The sequence below is a fragment of the Cydia fagiglandana genome, chromosome 15 (assembly GCF_963556715.1).
Source record: "Cydia fagiglandana chromosome 15, ilCydFagi1.1, whole genome shotgun sequence".
NCBI classification, from domain to species: domain Eukaryota; kingdom Metazoa; phylum Arthropoda; class Insecta; order Lepidoptera; family Tortricidae; genus Cydia; species Cydia fagiglandana.
The window spans coordinates 11,782,824-11,799,353 of NC_085946.1; the positions used below are offsets into that span (position 1 = coordinate 11,782,824).

The window sequence follows — 16,530 nt, forward strand, 5'->3', positions numbered from 1 at the left end:
ATAAGATTAAAACCCAATTCCCATTACGTGAATGCTTAACACAATGAATTTCATTGCATAACTTGACGTGTAATATTAAAAATATTGTAGATAAATAATTTACTTGTATTATATTAGCTTATTTAAGCCATTCGAAATTAAACCATTTGGTTTATAGAAAATAGAGTTCAGTTACATTTTCCTTTGTTTCACGTTTTAAGACGTTTCAGTGTTAAATCAACCACATACCTAACATTCATTCATAACTTTCATTCATTAATTCACTTTTATTTGGTTTTTCATTCATAGCTTGCTAAAAATGGAATATATGTCTATAAATCACACAGGGCAGGACGAGGCTAAAGGCCCAAATACCTCGCCCCTACACTTTGAGCACCACCAGCCCGCTTGCAAGTGTGCAATGCACATGCACCCGCCGCACACAGCCGCGGTCGCACGCTCCGCTACCCCCGTATATAAGCCTGGTGCAAACTAGCCTTGAACTTCAATTGCACTGCCACCACGTTCCTTGTCCTCGGTACTCGTGAAGTGTGGAATATGTGATTGGACTGTTTGGGAGATAGTGTTGTTTACATGTGAAGATGAAGGCCGTACTGCAAACGGTGAGGATTATTTTTTTGGCACGCACTGTATTTATTATTAAATATTGCAATCGGTTTGATTTTGTTATTATTTGGTGATATGGAACAGGTAAATAAGATATGGCCGAACGAGCTGTAATGTATGAAATTGTATGGGTATAGGTAGAATAGCTTCAATGAAATATTAGGCATAGGTATAGTTTTTTTAACTTACGAACGTTAGTGTTTCTAGCCGCAGGAATATTTCTCTCGCATATTGGGTATTACTATACTTTGATCCAATATAAACTTTTGTAAAATAACTGAGGAAAAAAATATTAAAATACCACCGTTTTATGATCGTCATTACTGTCATTAGAATCATAGTCTCATAGATTAAATATAATCAGATTTTAATTATGATGACAATCAGATCAACTAGGCACACATCGGTCTTTGAGAAATCGGGGAACATACATAAAAATAATGTTATACTTAGGTATAAATATATGAAAATTGCAAGTTAAATAACAGCTTGTAAAAACAAAAAGATCCCGTAGAATTCAATTAACCTGTTGTTGATTTATAATACCCTACTTCGATATTGGAAGTCTTCGATTTTGGAGTGTTTGTAAAGCAGCGGGTCCCCCGGTGGGATAACAAATGGTGGTGGCAAAATGTCATTCTGCCGTATTAGAACTTCAAGATATTCACAAGAGACGACACGTACTATATTCATTCTAGATACGTTATAGTTTAGATATCAACTTGTTCTCTTTTGCAGCGCAATTCGGGCAACCAATGTCAATTTTACATTAGATAGAGTAAGATATCTATTAGATGTGATTAGGATCTCTAAGTCATATCATGTGGAAATCGTTCAAGAGTATCTCCAGAATCGCGCAAATGTCAAATTTGACTGGTTAGATCTTAAACATATCGTTATCGTATCTTGGTGATGTCTAAAAGATATCTATTTCAAAATCCGAATCGGGTCCATAGTCTATTTGACATAACACATAACTGATTTTAATTCAATTCAATTATTTATTTATTTCAAACATTATTTTATGCATTAAACTGGCATTAACGTAGATTTAATATCCCATACAGGTACAACTTACTTTTTTTCATAAATATTACGTTTAAGAGTCCGCGGCAAGGTAAGAACTGTGACCCCTAAAGAAGCACTGAAATGCTTGTCGACATAGACGTAAGAACTACAGATGTAGTACATGAGTAGTTATTTTCCATCGTATTTTCTCGGAAAGGTTCGTAAATATTTGTCATGCTACTTCAGTACTTTTTGTACCGAGACTGACTGAAATAGAGAACACGTTCGTAAGATTCCGTGAAAATACGATGGAAAATAATAATGCACTATATCTATTCTGTAGTTGCTTTCCCATAAAGCAAAACTGTCAGTCTGACTCATTCATTTACCACGACATGAACAAGTTTCGAGGATATTTTTTCAATAATTGAGATAAAATAGACTAATTATTAAAAGTTTCTACGAATTTCGGATAAAAGTAAAGATACAAGTTATAATGGAGCATTCCATGAAATTGTCTACCGTTTGTCCCGTACAAACGCGAATTTTGTAAAGATTTTCAAGTATAAGAGTTTCCTTTTCTATAACAAATGGTCAAAAATATCCACAGAAAAATAATCGCCTGCTTTAAATGCCAGAAAAATAGTCGCAACACAGGAAATAAAATGCGTTTGTACGGGACAGCCCGTGGAATGCTCCTAATAATTGTGACAACATACATTTACTTACTCTTAACATTATCCATTCATCTTTATCCACGCTTTGATGATACTATCCCTTGATGATGGAATGATATTGTTGTGTACTTGGATAATTACATAACTGTTTAGCTATGTGTTCATCGGTAGATAAGCGACACAAAATATAATAACACACTTCCTTGGATTGTATATACAATATGGTTTCCTTTAAAATTAACACGACAATGACAATACGGTAGGAAGTCAAACAAAGATCTGTTACATGAAATTACATACGGAACTCAAACGTAACTGACAATTAACTGATAAACAGACAAACAATGTGTTTTCTAAGATTCGTCGAAATATTATAGGAATTTTACAGCAGTAGACCAATCATGTTAATAGTAATCATTTACAATTTTCAAAAGAGAAAATGACAGTTCCATGCTTCCTACACTCTCAATAGCAGCGTAATGCTCGGCAACACTAAATAACCGCTCTAGACTGACAACCGCCCATTAAAGTCATTAGCTTCAGAGCAATGACCCGACACATGAATTACTGTCTGCAGACATTGAATTAAACTCATCGATTAGTAATACACTTGTGGCCATCAATCAAGTGTCATTACTGAACCTTGCCAAGTCGGTTGATTACAGAACAACTTAACGCGTTATATAATTTCAAGAGACATAAGCTGTTTATGACATTAAAGATTCAGTTGCAGTCGCATACATACTCTAACTTCCAAGGTATAATCTTAAACAGTGAATTATGAACGCGATAAGTAGTATGATTTGTTATAATTTTATTCTTTGGTTTCACGCGTAATTAAGGTGTGTTACGGTTGCTTACTGATGATATCTGCTCATGTTACACAGTCAGAAGAATGAAATTACATATTTTCCTTTTTTTAGAATCTTATAATATTTAAGACTATAAAAAAAGTAAATCGTGACTATATTATAGTCACGATTTTAAGTAACGGCGGGTCGCAAAATCTTAGTACGTTTAATACAACAGGTAGACAATATGTCGTTCTGCTACCGTAAAGCAGTCAGTTTTTTCTGTTTCATGTCGCCTTAAAAATTAATATACCGGGTGTGGCCTGTAACATGAGCAAATAATTAAAACATAAATTGTACTCCTCAAACGGTGACACTTTTGTTCAACAACTTTTAAAAATTATGAAGTATTTAGACTCCCTGTTTTTCATACAAAATAAATATTTTATCAACGGATGCCATCGCCAGCACGCCGTATTATTGTGATTGACGTTGCTTGTCAAGCCTTAAACATAACAAAATTCGCAATACATTGCGTCTTTGAATAACCTTTAAAGTGTATTCAAAATCAAACTACAAGTTATTTTCAAAAGTCGCTGAATATGAGGAGTACAGCCTACAGTTTAATTTTTTGCTCATATTACAGGCCACACCCGGTATGTACTTACGAAGGCGCCAGACGGCAACATAACTATGTAGCTAATACCTGTTAAAATATCTTTACATTTTCATCTAAACATGTAAAATGTTTACGACCACATAACTATTACAACTACGATAACCCGCAAGTTTTCTCATTACTTAACATTCATTTAAATAATCAGGTACAAACTAGCCACACGATCATCGTTTCCGTTAAAATACAGGATGCTCTCAGTTCCTATCCGTTAATTACACTTGTTTTCTTCCTCTTTCCCCTTCGTGGAATACGCACATTACTCACCACATTGCAGGTCTAGTGCATAAACATGAATATTAACACTATGAGTAAATACTCTGCGCTAGCATCAGTTGTGTGACAGTTATTGGTTTGTTGGATAAGGATTTTTTGCTCCAGAATTAATCATTGTCGTGTTTTAGTTTACAAGTCAATTAATAACATAACTTTTAAAGAATTTCCTCACGCGAGTCAATTTATATTTGTTATCGCTTACTAGAATAAAGTAATGTTATTTACAGTTTATATTTTATTATCAACTAGGGTGAAAAATAGATGTAGGTACATGCCATTATTAAATAAAATATTTATTGCACAAAAGAAAAGCATGTGGTGTATAAAAGGCGAACTTAATGCCATGAGGCATTCTCTGCCTGTCAAGCTTTAGATAAGATCTAAATTAAATATTTGTACAGTCGACGTCAAAGATATATTTACACTTTTACACCTTATTCCTTTGTAAGAAGGCGAAAAGTGTAAACATATCTTTGACGTCGACTGTACAAAAAAAGGTGGTTGGACCCTGTAATTATCGAGCCTACAGCAATCGCTTTAAAAACTTCTAGTTTGGCGCTCTCTATTTAGCTTTGCAAAAGATTACAACCCTAGACCTCAATGGGGTTGGCCGGTCGAAGTATTTAGCAGATGGCGCCAGCATAGCTTGCCCTGTCAATCTCTATAATTGTGTAATTTTTTTATGGAATTTTATCCCCTGGATGCCAGCCCTTTAATCCAAATCCCATAGAAAAAGGGGCAAGCTATGATGGCGCCACCTATGCCAGTTGAGACAGTTGCCAACCCCATTGACCCGAGCACTAAGCGTAACACGCAACGTCGTGGTCGTTGTCAATTACCGCATATAACATTGACTCTTACAGTACCTTAACGTAATACATACAATACCGTTATATTGTGTTACTTGTGTTACGTCAATTGCTTGGTGGCTGTGTGGTCGGTGACATTTATGATGATAATAGGCCTTTATCATCTGTGTCAGATGTTTTAAGCAGCATCCTGGTTACTACACTTGCGTTCGTGGCTGTAAAGGCCTAACTGCCACTCCCCGTGTTGTTTCCCCCTTGCAGGTGGGTGAAGTGCCCTCTCTGCGGATGATGCTGCGCCTGGGACAGACGACTTTATGGCAACACGGGCTTGCCCAGAACCCGTACCACCCTCTCTCTCCTAAAATGAAAAATAAAAAAAAAAATGTCGGGGAGGAGAGAGAGGGTGACATTTATTTGGCCGATTAATTCCTGAACTCTATTAACTAAATATGTACAATGGTACATTTAGTGTGCGCCAGATAAAGAAAACAATGGACCACGATTCTGTCATTTTGGTAAATACCGCGGATAAAGTAAATTAAAATAGTTTTAATTTTTTTGATAAACACCTGAATAACCGAATCGCATTAAACAATAAATTATTTACTCTATGATTTATTCTTTACCTAGTTTTAATCACTGAATGTTAAGCAAAGTTAAGTTAATTTGCATAGGTATCTTCTTGAATACTGATCTTTCTTAACAAAAAAGTCTGACGCTGACGGGTAAGATTAGAAAATAAGATATCTATGAATTACGTAAATAGCCATTTCCGACTTAAAAGTCCTATGTAGGTAAATACCAAATCAAAATATTTCGTCACTAAACAACCAGCACATCCTTTTATCTACTTACTTAATTCATAATTGCTAAATTTAATATATCCAGTTATCCGTAACTGCAAAAATAATCGCAATATCCGCGCAACATAACTCTAATCAACTTTTAGACCGACACTTTTCACGTCTCTGGCGTTATCAAAAATGTACAGTCAACTGTAAAAATATGGGTGTAGCCAACTTATTCAAAAATATGTCCCATAGTTCTTAATCCGGTGACATAGAGCTGGACATATTTTTGAGATGATTTGTGCACCCATATTTTTACAGTTGACTCTACCAAGAAATCACGGTTCTATTTTAATATTTGTCAAAGTTTTAGGTCTAGCAGAGAGCAAATTGCTTGTTTTAATTTAACGTATAGCGTAAAATGATATAAAGTAATATATTATTTATAAGCGAAATTACATTTCGAGGACAGATTAGTGTCAGGCCAGGCGTGGCTCACTCCGCGATTTCGTCGCTTTGCTACAGGTAGCTAAAAGTACATCCGTTCGACCCCAATTTTGGGGTTTGCCATAAGCCGCGCGTGGCGCTGTCGCCACCTAGCGGCCAACTCTGTGCTGATCGTGACAGACGCTTTTTGTTAGAGAGTGAGTCTTCTGTACCTAGTACTATTATTTATTCTGTGGTCAGACTAAAAGTTGATTCGCCCAACTATTGGTTACACGCCGGAAACGCAAATGCCAGGTCGCCAGATTACGTAAAACAAAGCTCAAACCCATAGGTTTCCCTTTCCTCTTCCCACGTTCCATCAATGTCAAAGACCTAGGAAGGTAGCGAGAAGGCTCGGAAGCCACTTTCCCTGCGCGCGCATCTGGTGAAACGTGACCAGTAAAGGGCAGAGAAACATCCCGCATGCGCCCGCGCCGCGTCCCTGTCGCGCGACCTATGACTGCAGTATAATGGATGTTATGGCTTTCATGAGTTAGCTAACCTGTTCGTAATCGGTACGCCCTTAAGGGAAGATGTGAAGATAGCTTTGTTATTTTATCTAATATATAAACCGGCAGCGAAAGTTGACGGTATTTATTAAATGGTTTGGTGATAACTATGATAGGAGATAAATAGTTAAATCATTATGAAATGAAATTCGAATTGGTGTTGTTATATTTTCCAATGTACTAAATGTTTTTGGACTAATTGTGATTTGGATACATAATTAAATAGGATGCAATGTTTTATTTGTACCTATACCTACCTACCTATTAATGTTATGGATATTTTATAAAAGTACATGAATTGATAACGCGTTGGGCTTACTAACCGAGTTAAAAAATAAAATTCGACAGCACGAAATAAATAAGGTACCTAATAATGTGGTAAATATGATGATTGGTACTGCTAAAATTCTAAGTACCTAGTATAAATTCATTCATCTTAAAAACAAAACCACAATAAAAATGAAAATCGCTCTGCTACACACCTACATACAATGTGGCACACGCCTTTTTTGGCCCATCGGAACTGATTTACATTATTCAAGCATAATATCGTAAATTAATAGAAACACTGTTACATCCAATCCGGTTGCTCTAGGCCAGATGTCACAACGAAAACGAGTTGATTTCGTGGCCTTTCTTCCTTCGGCTGTTTATTAATGCAAATAACTTGACTTACTTAATCGTTCGCGTGTCGTATTGCATATTTTTGGAATAGAAAAAAAAAGGTCTAAACAATGTTACTCAACTAATCTCACTTGATGGCTCATAACAATGAATTATCTTAATTCGATCAATACAGGCCAGGATTGAGGCAGAAGTCAGATGTTGGGGATGTAGTAGCCAGAAGTGTGAAATGTAAAAAATATTTAGTTTTGGAATTTAAAGTACTTACCTACCTATAGGTACGTGTTGGCGAAATGTAAGTCCCTAACCCTAATTCAAAGAAGTTCAAAAGTTTTCAAATGATATTAACGATAAATCCGTATTTACATACCCATTAAATTTATGCTTCTCTTAAGTAAGTACCTACATTAATCGTGATAGGCGTCTCATGCTAGGCCGTCAGAGTATTTCAGATTATACAGAACTATTAAAAGGCTATTGAAATTTGCATGCACATTGAACCACATCAAATGGGAAATTGTTTAGCATGCATGTACGGAACTTAGTGTCTCCGACTCTGACACGTCTGCACCTCAGGTTAGAGGTTAAAATAGACTATAATTTGTTTACGATTTTAGCTTTATATTGCAGCTATAAGACTTGAAACCATTTGAATCTCATTTATATGCAATAACATAAAAGATGAATAGGTACCTGAGTTACTTTAGTTGTTGTATAACTAGATCATCTAGATCTTATTGCATTTTAAGTGTAAGTACCTATATGTCATCTCTAGTATGATTTGAGTATGATTAAGAAAGACTGCTGAATTGATTTTATTAGCTGATTTGAAATTAAATGAATATTTAATGGCTATTCATAAGGATTATATAGGTACGTATTATGCATAATGTTGTAAGTGTAGAGTTTACTATTGAGCAGTTTTTTAAGATAAGTGCCTATTATATTTTATTTTTGCCTTCTTTACTAGGAATTAAAAGTCCTTGTTTATTTAACTATCCAATGAGAATATAAAAATAGTGTTTGTTTCGAAATAAAAAGGAAAATTAAAATTATTCATATTAATTTGTAGAGCGACCAACCAATGTAACAATAACATACGAAAGTAAATATGTACCTATATTTCTGAATAAATGTGTTAAAAAAATATAAATATAATAATACATGTGTTGATATTCTGATATCTGGGGGCACGGCAGTGCCCCCGCCAAGTCGAGCAAAACAAAGACGCACGGCCGTACCATCCTTTTCCCGAAGCGATTCAGGCGATTTTCGACGTCCTGTAATTTTGTGCTGGCTATAAGTAACCGATAATAGTACACCGTAAAGATCATAATTAGATACCATAATGATAATGATAAAGTAGTTAACTTGTGCACGTCTGTCGAACTTACCCTTTCGCAATCATTATTTTCTATTTCATCTCGAGCAAGCTGCTCTCTAAAATATTATTATGTATGATAACAAAATCACTACTGGTTCACCTTTTTATTATAAGCGAAAACTTTTGGACCCACTTTATGTTACCCACTAGTATCATTTTTTTTATTATGAATGAATGAATGAATGAATGAATGTTCTATAATCTAATCTTATACCTATTTAACAAAAAACGTCATTTTTGACACTGACACATCTAATCCATATCGTTATTAGATATATTAATTGACGTATCTTATAGTTCGAATCGGGTGGTATATGTCGCTTATTAGCAGTATATCTATTTAATACTATTCTTCATTTGTTATTTATTTGTATTCGAGGTTTTAGCATAAGTCTGCATGCCTTCTGGCACTAAGTCCGCCATTTGTACACTTCATTAATTGTGCAATAAAGTTTAAATAAATAAATAAAATAAGTCACGGAATGATCGTGTAGGTAGGCCACAATCAAAGCTCTCCTACTTGCCCTTCGTTTTCAGGTCTATACAAGTTGTAAATAGTGAAAAACATTGTTGCATTGCATAATTTATTCTCTAGCAATCGCTTTGATATCGGCGCGATTCGGGAAATGAATTAGACATTTACTAGATATGAAATAGTAACGATATGTGACGTTCCACGGCAAAAGGTACCTTATGGCCGCAATAATATTTGAGCGGCTTTAATAATAGCGTTTAAGCGCCGATCGTCATAGGGTACCTTTTTTCTTGGAACGTCACATATCGTTACTATTTCATATCTAGTGAATGTCTTATCCATTTCCCGAATCGCGCCGTGAGTCACCGTAGTGCATCCTCATAAGCGAGCACTTGCCCTTTCAGTTTCAGGTTTAATTATAGGTTACATAGAGAAAATCAATGTAACATTACATAACCTAGGTACGCTGCAAGTTGCCGTAATGAGTCACGGTATAATCGCGTAGGTGACAACTTGGGAACTTGCCCTCTCACCTCGGACCCGCACGATAGATACACCCTGCACATTAAATTCCACTTTCTACCCGTTATGCGAATCGTTCACGATTCATCGCTACAATTCTATTATAAATTTCTTGGGGCATTAGTCTGTGCTCGTACTGAATGATCTTTATTAAATTTAATGAGATAGAATAAGACAATTAGTTTAAATTGATTACCTGACACTTAATGGCAAATTATTTTCAACCGTATGCGGGCAAGTTATTTTTTTTTTCTAGCATCTCAAGCCAAAGGATACCGGCTGAATAGTGAATACAGAGTAGGTAGTTATACTTGGTCAAGCAGATCTTGTCAGTAGAAAAAGGCGGCAAATTTGAAAAATGTAGGCGCTAAGGGTTATCGTCTCATAGAAAATTTGAATTTCGCGCCTTTTTCTACTGACAAGATTTGCTTGACCGTCTATATTAGTGCGTACACGTACTCTGCATGCAATTATTAAATGTTAAAATTGTTTAAGTAAGATTACTTAGTTAGTTTTATAATGAGCTTAATTTATACAACTATTTTATAATTAAGCTCATATTCAAAGAATAGCTAGTAGAAAAATATCAAATGCTAATTTCGGACCAATGTTCCTAATCCTACAAACATATTTTACGAGCCGATGTTAAAACCTATGATAGGTTGATTTGGAAACCACACGTCGTTATGAATCATCCAGTGGTGCTCGTTTACGATTAATGTAGAATGAAAACCATTTTGATTTACGCCGATTAGCGAAATTACAGTGAGTGTTGTCATAAATCACAGTGCAATGAGATCACTGGAGTTACGGCTGAGGGGGTACAGCGCTTGTCACTATCGTGTTACAAAATGCCAATACCACATTCCAGAGCGTCACTCGCTGTACGCACTTTTACATTTTCCCCCTTTTTATATCCTGTCTGATGTAATTAGGTGGGTGTTACAGTATTCATACAGTGTTTACTTGACATATATAATTCAAGGAAAAATAAAGGAAACCTAGGTAAAATGTAATATTATTATGCATAAACCGTTTGGTATTTCCATTTTACATTTAAATTATCCCTACTAATCGAATCAACTTTTATTATAGTTACTGAGTAAATTATGAATGTGTAAATTCAAGGAGCGAAAGTGTATAAGTAACTAGTTCCTAATTGCCATCTTGCGATGCGTAAGACCTTAGCGTAACCTCGCAACACACGGCATGGTAAAACCTGAAAGAGAAACTTAGTAGTCCAAACTTGTGAACTGCCTCAAACCGAAATACCAACGTAACTAATTACTCACGGACCGCTAGGGCCACTTGTCTGACTTGATATTACCTGCTACAACTTTCCTGGAATAATATTTTATTCATAGGAGTCAGGTGACTCATTTAAATTGTTTCTTTTACGTGATCTATAGGTAGTTGCATTTAGAATACTGGTTAGTCTGGTTCTGGTCTGGGTTCTGTTCAGTTCACAGCGTGGGTTTTATAATCATTACTGTATTTTAGTGCGTACCAGTAAATACACTTTCATGCATCGTAAAGTTAGTTGTTTATGATTTAGTTAGCTCATTCAGTAAGTACTCTTAACTCATTATTTTACCAGTTGTTTTCTTCGTTTCAGATACGGATACTAGTCATAACCAGTTTAATTATCGAGAACGTTCGCTGTCAGGACGGATTTAGCGATCAGGATCTACTTCGTCTTCAGCAACTCGCATCCAACGATGGTCAAATTGAGGCGATCACGAGCTACAGTACCAACATCATCCAGAGGGACCCGAGCAGCCAGTCAGTGAGTTCAGTCAGTGTCCAGTACCACCTGACAGACGACGCGCAGAAAACCGAAGAATACAACAGAGCAAATCGTGGAAGATCTAGGAAAGTTTATCGCATCAAAAATCCCTTTCAACGTCAGTTGGAGCAGGATGACGGGCAAAAGAACGAGGTTCTACAGGACAGCGATTCTGGGGCTAGCAACCAGTATGCGGCAATGCAGTACTCTCTGCCCCCTGAGGAGTTCTTACAGCAGATGAGGGCAGAGAACCAATATTTACAACAGCAGCAACAACAACAACAACACCAGCAGCAACAGCAGCAATATGTATCTACCCCCGCTCCCAATCTAAGTTACACTGTAACTCCGCAACCCCAATACCAGTACTCGACAATCAATCCCTCCAATTACGAAAATAACCGTCCTAATCAAATACCACAATTAGAGCCAAAAATGTCACACTCGCAGTACCACTCCAGCAATAATCCTTACCAATATAACGGTCAGAATTCATATTCTTATGACGGTGTACAAAGCACCCCTTCACCCCTCTCTTCATACGTATCGACATCTTTACCTAATAATCAATATGTTGGCACTCCAGCAAACACTTACGTTTCTAGCTCATCACCAGTGTTTCTCTCCAGCCAGCCTAATTTACAGCAATATGTTTCGTCACCTATCGCAATTCAATCCAGCTCCCTAGATTATAACAATAACCGGCCTACATCTACAATAGGCAATCCATATAGTTATGAAAATAATGATTTAAATAAAAAAATGCAAATTGATCATTATGATAACTCTGCAAATGGAATCAGATACCCTAACCCACAGCAGTACCAGAACGAATATCAAACACCCACTTCGTCGCCATCATCGTCTCCTTACCCCGACCCAGTCCGTGACAACTGGCAAAATGCTGTCAATACTGGCGTCAATTCACTAACTAAATCCTTACAAGAAGTTTCTTTATCGCAGTATAATAATTCACCATACAATAACCAACAAGATGGTTTATCCGACAATATCGAGAACACGAATAGTGATACCCACCGTATCGGCAATTTAGCATCAGCAAATAATGTGTATATGAACTTCGCACAACCCGATTATCAGGCATTAAGTAATATACGCAGTCGCACCAGAGATATTGAACAAGAAACTGCACAGCCGGGCTATTACTCCCATGGTGACTACGGATGGAAAATGGGGGAAAAGAGACAGCTCGCCTCTCACGACAATTACCCATCAGGGAATTTCCCGAGGCAGCAAGTTATGGGGTTACAGCCTGAACAGGCCGTTAGTCAAATGACGTTTCATATGGACACTGGGAAACCATACAATTATGATCAGATTTCGAAATCCGCTCCTGATAGTTATGATTCTCAAGAATTTGCAAAAGCCGCTGCTAAAGCCCACGAACAACTAAAACAACAACAAATGTATGGACTTTATCAAGCGGCGTTTAATAACAATAATCAAGGATATTACAACACTAACGATAAAAAATCTTCACCGCCGATTTCATATGGTAATAACCAACAAGATCTTATTACGGCGTCACCATATTACTACCAAAATGGAAGAGAAAATAATGTTGAATCTAAACCGAAACTACCTTTTGACCATGCTAAAGCATTAAAAAATATAGTGCCTATTGATGTCTCTAACGTAGTTCCAAATTCCGATAACGCGAAAACGCCACAACATTTAGACAGCAATAGCAGATACGCTGTACAAAACTACAACAAAGATATAAATGAGCATAATTTGAAACAATATTATAAGCAAATAACTGATGCATACTACAAAGATAAGAATACTGGTTATGGTTACAACATAAAAAGCAGCAAGTCAGAGGATGTTACAGATGAACTTAAGCAGTTAGAACAAAACATACCTTATTACGGTAAACAACCGACGCAAATTCCATCTTATAATCATGACAACAAGCGATACATAGATGGACAAACTGCAATAAATTACGCATCTCAGGCTTCTAATAATTACCAAGACAATCTGCAGTCATCCGCAAATATCCCTAACGTCCAGCGCCCCCAAAGTCAAGTTCCCACAGATATAGCCAGTATTTTAAAATTAAATGATATTCCATACAAATTAACCCAAGGTCTATCTCCAGATGCTTTACGTCTTCACAGTAATAATTATGATCAGACGAACATTCCAACACCACTGCCAGGACGACTGAATCAAAATGTTGGCAGTCACCAAATTGATGTGGGTAGTGAAATACTCAGTAAACTAATAGCCAAACAGTCAGCGTACAATCAAAATAGACCTGATATTGATGCTCAAACTGGTGGATTATTATCTACCATAAATGGTTTTAGAGTTGCAAACCCATTTAACGTTGATCTTAAATTAGTTGCTGAAATGCTGAAAGGAAAAACACCAGGTGATGACACGCATCTGTTGGGATTGCGAGATCAGTTTACGAAACCCGCGCCAATCAAGCTCGACATGTCGCAACTACAGCAGCTTCTCCTTAAAAATGATAATTATGGTGGCCTATCCGCAGTTAGTGACAACCTCAATGCATACAGTAGCCCTTATTTCGATATTTATAACAATGGCAGATTTCCTTATCAAGGTGTGAAATACTCGCGAAGTCAAGAAGAGGAAGAAAGTTTACCTATTGCAGATGCTTCAAACAACTACCCAATTGGTGCAGTCATAGAAACAGATGAAAATGGTCATGAGGGCATGGCTACCATCGACTTAACTGAACAAAGTGGTGATACATTAAATAGTTTTACAGAAGATAGGCCTAAGCGACCTTCAACGCACATAACGAGAGGAGATCGGCAGAGACATCCAAATGCGCTTTTACCTGGTCGTCAGTCACCAAGAAAATATCCAAAAAGTATTGACGAACCCTACCCACTGCTAAAACCACCTCCTCCATCACATTCCAAAGGCAGAGTAAGCCATAGTAAGCACGGTCGCAGACGACGCATTAACAAACCTAAAATTACGAGAATATTGAGAACGGAACCAATGTTTGAAGCTGAAACCTCGAAAGAGGAAGTTGATACTGCAATGTCAACTTTACTACGAGCCCCAGCCCCCGTCATTGAAGCTAAATCAGATGATTTCAGTAATGAGAAGGAAAGTACGTAGAAAGTAAGAACCTACATTTTATTTAATTGATTAACTTTTGGTGCTTTACTTAAATTTATACTTACTTACCTATCAATTTTACGTACTCAATAGGAATTCACTCGTTTCGTATAGGGTGTGATTGTATGCATTATCGTAATGTGTTGTTTTGTTTGTAATGTCAATAAGTAGGGATATGTGGTTTTTGATTGGCATTTATTTAATTTAAGGACTTGCTTAAAAAACAATTGCCTACAATTAAGACTGAAATTAACGTATTGTAAATATATTTTCCATTTGTTTTCTAAATTGACTGTTACGAGTATATTATAAAGAATTCTCTACAAAATAATTATTAAGTTGTAAATATCATATAAACTGTGTTTACGAATATTGTATTGTGATAGGTCATTGTAATGAGTATTTTTTATTATGAAAGTTGTGTACCTTGTTATATTAAGTTTTACATTATTGTTGAATAAATTAATTGTTTAAAAATTGTTTTTAGTTTCAATCAGCAACAAAAACGATAATCTGATAAGCATAAAATGAAAGATACGCGAGAAAATAGAACAGCGTATCGAACATTGCGTGCGCGTCCACTAAAAACGCAGTTAATTAGATTCATAAGCTTAAATAGTGAAATGAGATGACATCATATCACGTTAAGATTCCACTAGGCTGAGAAATTTTCCTCTGATTTCACTTAAGTAACGTTAATGATCGATTACAAAGATGAATGTCCTCAAGGTTACGTAATCGATGAAGAGACCGTAGACCTGGGCATTTCGCACGCATCGTATAGATTTTGCTGAAGAATAAGAAGTCAATAAATGTAAATACTAATTAACGTAACGAGGTGTCAGTTTTAACACCCAACAATCTTTTTGGTATTGGCCTGGCGGCCTAGCCAAGGTCACAATCGCTATCGCTTCGACAACGAAAACCATTATGTCTCTCTATCACACTTCCATATTAGTGCGACAGTGACAGTTGCGTTTCGATCGCTACGGAGCGTAAGCGATCGGCATCTTGGCTACGCAGCCTGGCCCGTTAGCTTGGTCCGGCGAAATGGGGCCTTATTCCTAAATGTGTATTACGAGTATATAGCACAAAAAATATCTAGAATGCGTCATCTCTTGCTTGCATTAGAGCACATCACGTAAGTGCAAGTGCGAAACAATGTTACTAAATTGATATTATATTGCCAAATTTATATTGTAGAATACGGCTTCGGTCGCGGCTCGCGCTGCGTCTGTGCATCGCGTGTGTCTCGCTTTCTGCCCGCGAAGTCCCATACTTTTGTTACCAATCGTCCAAGATTTTACGATCGAAGCAAATTATGAAACGCATCGTCTTTTTTCTTAATGAGGATTTCGAACACCTGTCGCGATGTTTATAGCGTGTGATGCAAATGTGGATTGAGAGCTGCGTTCACTTGTATTATTATAGGCTAGATTAATATGAGAGCAATCATGAATACCAAGTCTAGTAGAACCAATAAAAGAAAGCAGTCTCTTATTTTTTTTATATTGAGAATAAGAAACAAACGGTCATTTACATTATGTGATGTGTAATAGTTTTACATTGCATCTTACGGTTAGATCTACCTTTTTACACTATGGTTTTTCTTTTACATTTCTATTGCTACAGAAAATCAGAGTATTTCTCTAATGTCCTTATTCAAATAGGGTCTTAGGTTAGGATTTTACAATGTGAGTATAAAATTAAAATATAAAAACACTTACAAAACATTACAAAAAATATATAAACACATTATAAAAAACCTAACCTAGGGTGCCGCCGGCAGCGGGGCAGGGCCCAAGCTGCCGGTGGTCAGGGCCGCAGAGTGAGGAACCGACGTACTATACGCGCCGTGTTCAAAATTGCCGCCTTCTGCATCTGACCCTTGATCCAACCACCTAGCGAGAGTCTCTCTAGGTGTTGGTCGAGACTCTTCGCTATGAGCTATGAGACCGTTCGCTGACACGACTATAGGAACAATGAT

General features: G+C 36.6%; 1 protein-coding gene across 1 annotated transcript; it reads left to right on the forward strand.

The window, feature by feature from the left end:
• The first annotated feature begins 354 nt into the window (after nucleotides 1-354).
• On the forward strand, nucleotides 355-14,810 carry LOC134671356 (putative mediator of RNA polymerase II transcription subunit 26). The gene is made up of 2 exons (XM_063529192.1): nucleotides 355-602; nucleotides 11,247-14,810. Exons 1-2 carry the CDS (start codon nucleotides 582-584, stop codon nucleotides 14,541-14,543), a joined length of 3,318 nt encoding a protein of 1,105 aa, XP_063385262.1. The 5' UTR covers nucleotides 355-581; the 3' UTR covers nucleotides 14,544-14,810.
• Nucleotides 14,811-16,530: the final 1,720 nt, after the last annotated feature.